Source organism: Helobdella robusta (assembly GCF_000326865.2).
Source record: "Helobdella robusta unplaced genomic scaffold HELROscaffold_21, whole genome shotgun sequence".
NCBI lineage: Eukaryota > Metazoa > Annelida > Clitellata > Rhynchobdellida > Glossiphoniidae > Helobdella > Helobdella robusta.
In genome coordinates this window covers 2,499,892-2,512,658 of record NW_008704124.1, presented here as the reverse complement: position 1 = coordinate 2,512,658, position 12,767 = coordinate 2,499,892, and the positions used below count along the sequence as shown (strand labels likewise).

Genomic DNA, 12,767 nt, shown 5'->3' with positions numbered 1-12,767 from the left:
ACTGAGGCGAGTGACAGATGTGGATGGCGTCGAGGGGTATTTCGGTTTCATCATAGGTAGCCAAACGGCAACCCCCGATCTCGGGGCAAATGTCGTCTAAACGTGTGTTGTTGTTTTTGGTTGGTTGATTAATTGGTTGATTGGTTGATTGATTGATTGATTGATTGATTGATTGATTGATTGATTGATTGATTGATTGATTGATTGATTGATTGATTGATTGATTGATTGATTGATTGATTGATTGATTGATTGATTGATTGATTGATTGATTGATTGATTGAAGGTTCAGATCAGTTCTCGTAAAAGAAAAGCTGCAAGAAACATTGGTTGATTTTTTCAAAAGTAAAGTATACAAAAGTGAGGACTGTGCTGAATGGACCAAAAGTTTGTGCAACAATGTTAAAGACATGCTAAAATGTTGGCATGGATATTTATAAAATAATTTACACATTCAAAGAAAAATTAATAAATTTAAATTTGTCATAAGCCATGGGTTTTCCAAGATATAAATTCATTGTACAAGCTGTAATTGGCGAAATGAGAGGACAAGGAGTGAAGTAATTGGCACTGTTATATTTTTGATTATATTTTTAGTTAGCATTACAGTTATTTCATATAATTATTATTGATTAATATTTATTGGCATTATTAATAATTGCTGTTGTGTACCGATAATATTACTTTACTTACACTGAATCTGAATTTCGCCATGTGAATTGTATGATGAAATTTTAAGTTTGCCTTAGAGCTGACACTTTTACTTCTTTGTGATTTGTTTTGTGAGACAAGTAGTTTTAACTGATTTATACAAATATAAAATATTTTTTTTCTTTATTGAAGGATGTGTTGTAGAACGTTTTGGGACTCAGATACCGATTCATATGTTCAAGAAACTTTCGTGAATGTAAGTATTATTTTCGTTATTGTTAAAAAATGACTGGTAACTTTATTTTACGAAAATTATAAGTATGTTTGATAGAATTATAATTTTTCAAATCTGTAAGCTAAAAACTGCAAAATATATCAATATATCTGCTTCAGATATCAACTTTATAATTATTTTCTTTTCCTTCAACTTTAAAAAATTTATTCTTGACAAGACTAGATCATTACATCTATCTTTAAAATGTCTTTCAATTTTTTCACTAAAATATTTAGCTGATGAGTTTGGCACAAGCTCAGTATTTTTGGATTGTTTTAAAAAACTTACCGTTTCAAGATTGTTAAAATATATATTCGTTGGTTTAATTTAATTTTTTTTTTCCTATTAAATTATTTCTACAGAACTCACTATTCTGCGTCGTGGTCTGTTACGGAGTTTATTATTATTAACTTTTTTTCGTATCAATATATTTTAATTTTATATGATACAATAAATAATACATTTTTCCGTTGAAGTTCAACTGTGAACCATGAATGTTTTAAGGAAAAAGCAAATTTTTGATTGTGCTATTATTTTATTGTTTTAATCTTAAAGATGTAATTATACACACACACGCACGCACTTTTGCAGCTGACAACCATTTTTGTCAGCTTTTCGGCTTTTGTAAAAAGTTTTGAAGGATCATTTTCAATTTTTCCTGATCGGATCAAATGGTCTATGAATTTAATTTTTTTTTCCAAATCGACATTTCTCCAGATTAAATGTTATCTCGAATTCGGATGTCCTTTGAAAAAAATATGAAGATGCTAATAACCAACTTTTTGAATACACAGCAATATCATCAATGTCTTGATAAATTGAAATAAATCTTTTGAGTTCCTTCACGGTCTGCCTGTAAGTTACTCCTGTCGACTTCAGACCACATGGCATTCTTTTGAACTGAAATAACCCTTCTTCGGAAACAAATGCAGTCAGCCACCTGGATTCTTACACGGGCCGAGTTTGTCAACCCTTGCTTCACCGTATGCGTATTTTGTAAGCACTTTAACAAGAGGATACAAACAAAAAGAAGAATCGACGGACCGAAGCTATGTTTCTGACGAGTAATAGAGTTATTGACTGAAAGGATATCGATAAGTCGGTTGTAGAGTAGCGCTTTTTTCAAGTACTTGCGGTGCAATACTGGCTAGAGAGTGACATCAACCAGATTGGCTCTTGCAGATGAAACACGACAAAAATTTTAGTAACAATTTCATTAATTTAAATATTCCACCTCAAACTGTCAACAAAATTTTTTATGTAAATATAATAGCGTGAAGAAATGAATAAATCTAACATAAAAAATATCAAAGCTTTAATTAAACAAAATAGGCGGCCAATCGTGCCATTTTATCTTTTGGTTGTTTTGGTTTTCCGCGACCGCCTCTTCCACCTCTACCACCCCTTCCTCTTTTGTAATTGGCTGGCCTTGAAGAACGAGCCCTGTCAATTTTCACCAGATTACTGAATTCAGTGTCACAGAATATGCAACCTTTACGAACTGATTGATTGTCAGAAAATGGACTTTTTTCCTTAAAAATAAAAACGTGAAAAAATTATTGTTTGCTATTACAGAAATTGTAGAAAAATTAATTTTCTGTTTTAGAAATTGGTTGTTCTTCCTACCTGTATTTTTACTCTGGAATAAAAGTTCAAAAATTAGTAAAAAAAAATTAAAAACAATTGCCACAGAATTTGCTAAAAATGAATGTTGTATCGTCTAATCAGACATCGGTCTACAAAACAAACTTTTTCAACTATTTGCCAACAATAACATACTATATTTTGAAAAATAATGATAAGTTCGAATTAAGTTTTTAAATCAGATTTCTCAATCTGATTATTATTTGTACTTCCCCATGATAGCTTCAATGTTAACTTAAGCATACAAGTTTTGATCAACAACTTGATGTACAACAGAAACTTCAAAATTAGTTTGTTAAAAAGTGACCAGACAAAAATTATGAAAAATGAAATTTCATGTACCTTATAATGAACTTCAACGATGGATGACCCACATTCTTGACACAGATCATCAACTAATGTTAACTTATTTGCGCCTTCAAACAGGTTTATCAGCATGCTACATCTATGAATATAAAATGTTCAATCCCGATCTTTGCATTGGAAAAAGTTAATTTTTCTACATCACAAATTAACGATTTCAATAAAAACATCTTTCTCTTTCTTTTTTTCATACAAAATCAAGTTGTTCATCGTCTGATATAATAATAAAAACAATAAAAGTAACTACTTGCAGCCAACTACAACCACAACTATTCTGCCCTGGTTTCTCAATATATTTCTGGTGTTAACAATAACTTACGGCTACATTTAAAAAAAATAAGATGTGCATTTAAACAGTAGTTTCTATGCACATCTTACCGAGGTAGACAATTCTTATAGTCGATAATTAACTTATTCAACCTAATTTGTTTGCCTTCATCAAAAAACAATAAAAAGTGCATTACTTTCTTAAACTGGACGTAAACTTAGTCGTCAACGACACTTTTACAAAAGCAATATAATGTTTAAAATTAAAGTGAATAAATATTGATTAGGAATTAAAAATTAATTAAATAAAATGTTTTTCAGTTTAAACTATCAAATTAATAATCTCACCGATTGCAAATGACCCTCCACTTAGGCATGGAATTAAGATCCAACACCAGCGATCCACTGTCACATTCGAGGCATTCTGTCAATCGTGTTTTTGAGAGAGAATGAGGACATGTGGGATGCAGGCATTCGTTGCAGCCCATGCCCTTCTTCATTTCAGGGAATGGCGGATCGTTAAAACAGTATGGACAAAATATAAAACTCTGGGTACAAAGAATTTATTAAATTAAAAAATGAGAGGACAGTGACTCTAGTGTAGACAGTATGGACAAAATATAAAACCCTGGGTACAAAAGAATTTATTAAATTAAAAAATGAGAGGACAGTGACTCTAGTGTAGACCCTGGCACAAGTGCAAGCAACAAATGAATAAATAAAAATGTTTAATTGGTGCAGCATTCCACTTTCAAAAACACCCTAGTTTGAATAACTTGCAACAATAAAACAGGATAATGAAATTTGAAATATACAAGGTCAATGTCAAAGAAAGAACTTTAAAATGTGATAAATGTCAACACTGGTTTTAAATAGGAACAAAATAATTATTATTGAATTAGAATTGCTAACAAAATAATAGTTAGTAATACCTTTCCTTTGCTACCCGTGGTACAATACAATAGTTCGTAATCGTCGAGAGGGCATTTTAACTCCTTGTATATTCTGACGTTTGCATTCTGCGGGAGGTTCAACGTTTCATCACATGAAGAACAATGCAGGCGACATGGTTTACTTTGAACGAATTTCATGTAGCGATGACATTTCCCACACCTTGCAACAAATTATAATGACTGTTTAATTAATAACCACGCAAGTAAAACGAATGAGCTGATTAAAAATATTGAACAGATAGAACTGAAGATTTTGGTCTGATATAAAAAAATTTATGAAACTATATGATTGTATAAATCTTAAACAAATGATCTTAAACTGCTAAGGGTCCATTAGCATATTACATACATGTTCCATTAAGTTATCAGAATCCCATCTTTGATACACCATTCCTTGGGTCCTCGAAGACTGATTACCTCAGATTGTATATGTGATGTGGGTATCAAACAAAAGCGAAAGATGCATATTCTAAAATGAAAAACATCCACATCAACAGTAAAATCAGAAAATCAACAAAATAAAAACTGTTAGAGTGTTACATTTTTCCTGTGCTCACTTACGGCTCTGACCCCTAGACTCTTTCTAAAGAAATGGAAAGATGATTAATGCTGCTGAGATGTGGTTTTTGAAAAAAATTATAAAAATTAGATAGATCTCTTATACCTCTAATGAGTATGTATTAAAACAGTCTGGTTATGAAGAGAGGAAATTACTACAAATAATTTGAAGGAAGTAGTTAAAGTTTTTTGGTGACATCTTGCGAAAGGAAGGAATGAAAAATCTAACAACTACTGGAAAGATTGCAGGAAAAAGAAATCAAGGTCAACAACGAATTACATTCGAGAAATCCTTGTGTCACATGTTGAACATCACCACATTTCAACTATTAAAAAATTTTAAAAATCAGGTTTTGTTGAAGTCGATGGTCGCCAATGTCCTAAAAGGATGAGGCACGGGAAAGAAGAAGATATATATAAATATTTGCAGCATGAATTCGGAAAATAAGTTTATTTTGAATTTTAATAAAAAATTTGATTGAGAAAAATCAAAAAAACGAACTACAAACATATTAACGCCAAACATTCGGTAAAATTTATAAAATATTGTATGTATGTATATATATATATATATATATATATATATATATATATATATATATATATATATATATATATATATATGTCTGTGTGTGTGTGAAAATTAATCCTAGAATTTTAAAAATTTCACCTTGAAAGTGGCTTTCCTGAGTCAGCAAGTGATGAAAAGTTAACTTCGAACAGCTCGTCCATGAGATTAATATGTTCAACAAAATATTTGAACTTGCTTTTGAAAATAAGAATCCCATGCTGCAGAACTTCTTCAAAATTAGCCTGTCCCTGGGCTATCAAATTGAACTGTTTTTCAATAGATGCTCTCATAGTTGCTTTCACCAGATCGTGATCAATCTTTAACAAAATTAATGCAAAAAAATAAATCAACTGAATGTCTAAATGAGACAGTGGTATTGGAGGGTGAGTCAGTCGAACTATGGAAATGATGGAAGAAGGCAAGTAAAAGAAATTGAATAACCGTCAAGAATTGGTGTGTCTAACTCTGTTGTTAAAGCAGGCAATGGATCAGCAAATACAAAAAAAGGTTAGAAAATTAACGAAAATGTTACTAAAACTTGAAATAATAAACAAAATAGCAGAAAACATGAGTGAAAAAAGTGATGTAGGTTAGAGTCGAGTTAAATAGTTAAGAACCTAGGAAATTTCGATGTGCATTCTTTGAAAAATGTTTTGTTGGAGAATCGTTGTCAAAAATGAGGTGAACTCTTCCATAAATGGTGTTTCAGTATGACAGAACCTGGGCAGACAGGGTTGAAAACCTTGTTGACATGTGGATGTATGAAAGCACTAAACTACACAAGTACGATGCAGAGGTTTTCAGAAGTAGAGATTTGAAAAAGTTGGTAACTCTGATGAGTCTGACAAATATGAGGAATGTAATGAGGAAAATGTTTGGGTAATTCTGAGTTATTACCCTAACAATCATTAATTGCAATACGTAGGAAGTACACCACATGAGAAACTACTTCAGTGTAAAAGCTATTCAATGTCTGAAAAAAAAACTCACATAGGACTGAAAAAAATATATTGCTAAAAATTAAAGAAGTCTGTCTTCAGAAATGGACAAATATGAAAAACAGACGAGAGTAAGCAAGTAAGAAAGTGAGAGAAAAAGGAGGGAGAGGAGAAAGAAGAGAAAAAGAGAGCAAAAACAAAGACAAACCATGGCTACTGAGTTTGATAGATATAGATATTTGGATTTGGAAAAACCTGGAATATAATTTTTTGGGACCATGATGCTATGATAATTATTTCACAAGCCCAAAAAAGTACAGGAACTATTTAACCTTCTGATATCCATGAACCAACACAATGCCCAGGTTGGTAGGTACCAATCTTCTTCCCGAAGTAACAGTCACATAATTTCTTTCTGATATATTGTTGATATGAACTGGAATACTTGCATCAGTCCCAATACAATGCTTTTCCATCAATGATATCAATTCCGACTCTGTAAGATAATCTGGTGCCGATGTATGATTCTCCACCAATTTTAACTTAATAAAAAAGATCACAATATTAATGGCGTTAACATTAAATATTATTATTTTAAATTAATTAGAAAAATTTGCCAACTTCTTCAATGCTATACATATCCCCAACTTTGCAAAATTCAGTTTTTACATCATTTTCGGCGATAGCTTGCCACGGCATAACTTTTGTATACCCAGGATCCACTAAAGTTGTATTGCAACAAGTAAACTTTTCATTACCTATCGTGAAGATGAATGTAGTGAGCAGATATTTGCAATCATCACACATCTGAAATTATTATTGAAAAGTATTCGTGAATCAAGTATAAAAACTTTCTCGAAACTATCAATAATAAAATAACATGCTAAAACGCTAACAGTGGCAATGAAATGTCTCGTTATGTAATCATACAATCTCCAATATTCACTGCCAATATCCGTTTCTGTAGCCATCTTCATAGGTGTAATAGGAGGGTGATCTCCAGCATCATGACCTTTCTTCGGTTTCAATATTCCGTGATCCAGCAAACGTTTGACCTCTGCCCCCCACACTGGACTTGATATTTGCAACTTCAATGCTCCTCTATATTAAGAAAAGTGAATAACCCATATTGAATTTCTCAATAGAAACAATAATTAATAACTAAACGGAAAAAATTATATGAAAGTATTTTAAATCTATTAAAATTATAAACCTGAAGATTTAAACTGTAACACATTGAAATTTTTCTTAACGTATAAATATAAGTTTATATAACCAAGTTTAATGAAAGAAAAAACATTTAAAGTTGGACGACGTGAGGGTGTAATTATTAAGGCACCTGGCACTGCTGTAATGCATGAATGCGGGTGATGCATTAACTTACGTGTATTTACACACACTGAGTTTTTGTAGATAACTCTTGGAAATATTAAAAAGAGAGTTGTAAAAAGAAATATTAATCACATAATGAATAAACAATTACATAAGATCAAAACTGTCTGCATAAGAGGTAGTTTCAGTTCTCGGGTAGCTTATGTAACCCTGTGTGTATAAACGTTCAGCAACTTGCATTGTGTGATGTGGACTCATTCCTGGAAGTCAAATAAAGAAAACGTTATGCAACTTCCAATACAACTGTAACAATTTTCAACTTAACCCAATCCAGAACTGGCAACTCTCAACATTTCAACGGTGTTGAGTGCTTGAGGTCTGGATTTTGTTTTCTCTTTTCTTTGGATATCAATTAATCTGTTGAAAAAATATGTTCAGATGAAGGCACAAAATTTTATTAAGGTTTAAAGCTTGTTATGCTGCAAAACCTCGTACTTAGCGCTGCCGAACTTCTTGGCCATGCTGAGAAACAGCTGAGAAATCTCTTTGTCGAAGACGTGGCCTTTGTCCCAATCCACGTTCAACAGTTTTCCATCAAGGCACAACTGGAAACAAGTCGGGAATAAATCAGCAAAAAAAAGGCATTAGAAAGACAACCAAATAAAAAATCGAATGTTGCGAAACGAATTATGGAAGTTCGATAAAAATAATTAAAATTTGTTGTTAGCAGTAACCGTTGCAGAGATAATCCAAAAGGGCTCTGGCTTAAAAGATTGTATCTTGTCATGTCTTTCCACACAAAAACCTAACGTTGGTGTTTGGCAAGGTCCAAATGAAATTAAAGTACTATCCAAATCCCCGTACTTGTCCTAATCGTGTTAAAGAAAACGATGGTGGAATATCTTTTAAAAGTGTTAACTTTTATGACATTAAAGAACCCAGCAAAAGTAAAAAATTTTTTGAAGTAATATGGAAGACAACTGTACAAATTTTATTTTGAAAAATATTGGTTTAGAAAGCAATGGTTTTTATAATCCTCATTCAATGTCTAGAACAACACAACAAAACAAGCAAAATTAAGATCGTATTATCAATCAAAGATTCAAAGCTTTTGCTACAATTAATTATTTTGCATCTTTCTGTCAAGCAGCACTTGAAGAAAGTTAGGCCAACTTCATAAAGCTTAAATTTGTTTCTACCCTTGCACTCAGACAGTCTACATCTCTGCATCTTTCACCGTTTTCCTCATTGTTTAATATATCTCCAACCAACCTCCTCATTCCTTTCAGACCAGCGGCAGACAAGCTTGATCAGGTTGGAGGGGTTATCAACATTTGAGCAAAATGAAATTAGACCGCGTTAGGTGCCAGTTAAGAAAATGTGAAAAAAAGAAATCATGTTGTGAAAGCGACAAACCTAATCATGGGAACTTAGATTTATTTATTTATTTATCCAATATATTAACATCGGCACTTCTAAATATGCAGCAATAATTGTTTTCAATTATTATGACGGCCTTATAACATCTCCAATTCCAAGTGTAAAATGTGGTTAATAAAAACTAACGCACCTGAAAAAATTTGGTTTGAAATCTGGTGAAAGCACATCCCACTCTGAGATCAAACTCCTGGCGAGCATCAACTGACAATGCTTCATTTTTGTTTGGATGTCCAAGGTTGAAAAATGCTCTCATTATTTCACTTTCTGTTATTGCACTAAACTTTGCCCTGAAAACTGTCTGTCAAAAATGGTGAAATTTTAAATGTTGTTAAATAATAGTTAAATGCTTAAATCATTTAAAAACAAACATTATTAATTTTTATTTTTTTAATATTATTCTTTAAAAATCAGGATCTGACAGATGCAGAAACAGCATGCAAGGCAGTAGTATAAAATTAAACGAATAAGTAAATAAATAAAAAAACGGAGAAAGAATAATGTAATGTTTAAACATGGAAAGTAAAATAAAATAGAATAAAATAAATAATAAATAATAATAAAATAAATTAAAGAAAAAAAAAATAAATTGACAATTAAATGAAGTAATGGCATAAAAAGGTACATTAATAGACTAGATGATGACTTAGTGAGTTAGTGAAATTCCACCGATTTATTAGTGTTTATCTTCTACCAGCCTTATATATATATATACATATATTTTGAAATATACATATATATATACATATGTATATATTAATCAATACATTTTCTGCTGAAAATGTGGTGATATTTCTTAATAACTGTATATTGATAACAGTCTGAGCACAAATATATATATATATATATATATATATATATATATATATATATATGTTTTGGACAGTCGTTTGGACGGTTGATATTGTCGTTTCGTCAGTTAATTTTGGTGTTTTCGTCGTTAAAAGTAATCGTTTATTGATATTTTTTTGGATAGATTAACATAATTAGATTTTTGAATAATTTTATATAAAATTTAGTTTGTAAAATTCATTATTTTAGTGAAATTTGATAATATATTGTTTGTAAATTGCTGTCACGTGATAAGAATTTCCCTGATAGTAAGCGTAATTAATTATAATAATAAATTCAATAATGTCGTCCGGTAGTCGCTACTGTTGTACGAAATGTACAATAAAAGTTCCAAGTAAAGATTTGTTGTCATGCACTTGTTGCAAGACTTTTGTTCACAATAAATGTGAAACTAACGATGATATTCTTGAAACTTGTAACCTGCCTAAATAACATAGATAATTGGATGTCAAACAATGGTCTTAGATTAAATCAGCAGAAGTCAAAATTTGTTCCAATAGGTACATGGCAGCAGCTGATTAAACTTAATATCGATTCAGTGAAAATAGGAGATGTTAAAATAGAATTTAGTGACAAAGCAACTAATCTGGGTTTCATTCTTGATTCTAGATTATCGATGATTAAGATGATAACAAATTCTTGCTCCGGACAGATTCGAGAACTCTATAAACTCCGTAAGTCATTAGATAAATCTGCTATTCATACCTTGGTGCATGCATTGGTTCATTCACGATTGGACTATTGTCTGTTTTACGGTTTGCCAGATAGGTCTATTTCTGCAATTCAATCTATTCAGAATAGAGCAGCCAAATTGATTGTTGGAGGTCTCAAATTTAACCATGTTACTCCAATTCTTAAGAGCCTTCATTGGCTTACTATAAAGAAAAGAATTAAATATAAAATATGTATTTTAATGTATAAAACTGTGCATGGCTTGTTACCAAGTTATTTGATAGATAAAATAAAAGAAAAGTCTATAATGATGAGTGGTTTGAACCTTAGATCAGATGATGGCATTTTGCTGGTTGTACCTGATGTCAATCTGCAGATAGCATCAAGAGATTTTGCAGTATCTGGACCAATAGTTTGGAACAGCTTACCGAGATCTTTTAGAACTAAAGATTTGAAACTTGATGATTTTAAAAAGAAACTTAAAACTTACTTATTTTCGCTTTGATTTTGTTATTAAGTGAATAATTATTTGTTTGTTACTACCGCCATTGACTGTACTTTTTTCTTTTTTGACTTTGTTTGATTATAGATAGCGCTTTTGAGAACTTTTTGATTTTAATTAGCGCTTATAAATGTTTCATTAATATTAATAATAATAATATATATATATATTTATTTATTTATTTATTTGACAATAAAAAACATTGATACCTTTTTAAAATTAACATCTACATTGATTGCACATCTGACGGCATCAATAACTTCAAAGCAAATGTTCTCTCCCTCTTTATCGCAATCCAGCCATAACACCAAATAATCACAGCCTTTAGCCTTAAAAATTAAAAAATTTGTCAAAACAATATTTTATGTTCATCTGCATTAATCTAAAATAATTAAATAAAAAGTGTTGTTTTGTGGTGTAAAGATAACTTTAAGATGTTTAAAAAATAAATTTTTATATTTAGAACTAAATAAAATAGAAGAGGCTAGCATTTAAAAATTACTTTTCTACCTAAAGACAATGAATAGCAGTCATTAGGATGGTCCGAGTTCAGTATTTTTTTAAATTTTAACAAATGCTTGCCACACAAAATCAATACATTAAACTGACTGCCAGCACTTTAAATGATAAATAGCATCAGTCAAAATTTAAAAAAAAAAATAATTCATTAGAGGTTCTATGGCTTTGAAATTGAACTCAATTGAAAGTATAATTTTGGCATTAAACTCAAACTAAAATTCTGTCATTACAACATTCTTAATTGAAACTGATATTAATATAATAATAAATAATAAATGTAATAAAATTAATAGCCTCACTTCTTTTTCAAGAAAGTTGGGCATCTTCAAACTTGGAGTAGCCTCTTTTTTCAATGTTGGGGCATCAAAAAGTTCAGCCTATTGAATAAAAAGTTTTACAAAGTGAGTGTAGATAGAATATTGAAATACAACATTGTCATACTAGAAATAATGTTATTTAGAAACAAAAAGTATCCACCTTGAAAAATACTAATAAAATTTGACCTTTTTTTAATTTTTATCAAATTGTCATAAAATGTATTATAAATTATAGAATGGAATTCTTGTCAAGGATAAATCAATTCTGTTTTGAGTACTATTTTCACAATAAAAAAGTAATGTTCACAACATGAGTTTCATTGTAAGCCTAATTCATTAATTTTAATATTAAACTTATTAATGAATTTAATTAATTTTTAATTAAATTTTTATATTGAAAACAGAATAGCTACAGTACACTAATTACATAATAGTAAAATAAGTATAAAATAAAGATGTATTGTATACTTATACTATGACGTGATTATGGTTATTATAATTATAATTTAATTTAATCTAATTATAATTATAGTATTATAATTACTGTATTTTTACTTACTGGATCAACCTTGTCCCAAGCATTATACTTGCCAAAAAAATCTAAGCCCATTACATGTCCGCACACAGATGTGAACTTGAATTTTGCAAATTCCTCAGTCGGCGGAAAAGTCGTGGAAAATTCATGTATTGAACAGGCACCGTTGAATCCTTTCCTGCTATTCATACTATCTTTGCTAATGATCTTGGCCAAAGATTGCGCCAATGAGGGCTTCTCTGCAACCATCAAAACGGTCTTCATGACTAAAAGAATAAATTAATATCAGATTTAATATAGCTTTTGCAATTAACAAATAATTTTCATCACAAAGGGTCGTCGGACACATCGGCAAAACAAAACACTAAACGCTCGGAAAGCT

General features: G+C 30.5%; 2 protein-coding genes across 2 annotated transcripts; one reads left to right on the top strand and one right to left on the bottom strand.

Moving 5' to 3' along the window:
* Positions 1–284: 284 nt before the first annotated feature.
* HELRODRAFT_77755 (hypothetical protein) lies at positions 285–1,335 on the top strand (the record flags this gene model as incomplete). Its single annotated transcript, XM_009018447.1, has 4 exons — positions 285–420; positions 491–560; positions 844–907; positions 1,288–1,335. Coding segments are annotated over 4 exons (318 nt in total), but the record flags the coding sequence as incomplete, so codon positions are not given.
* Positions 1,336–2,124: 789 nt separating this feature from the next.
* Positions 2,125–12,727, bottom strand: HELRODRAFT_99171 (hypothetical protein). Its single transcript, XM_009018446.1, has 16 exons — positions 12,410–12,727; positions 11,833–11,910; positions 11,224–11,343; positions 9,122–9,289; positions 8,286–8,420; positions 8,047–8,156; positions 7,877–7,968; positions 7,703–7,811; positions 7,110–7,320; positions 6,841–7,026; positions 6,552–6,761; positions 5,381–5,598; positions 4,132–4,312; positions 3,548–3,747; positions 2,912–3,014; positions 2,125–2,457 (listed from the first exon to the last, which is right to left on the bottom strand). Exons 1-16 carry the CDS (start codon positions 12,647–12,649, stop codon positions 2,245–2,247), a joined length of 2,574 nt encoding a protein of 857 aa, XP_009016694.1. The 5' UTR covers positions 12,650–12,727; the 3' UTR covers positions 2,125–2,244.
* Positions 12,728–12,767: the final 40 nt, after the last annotated feature.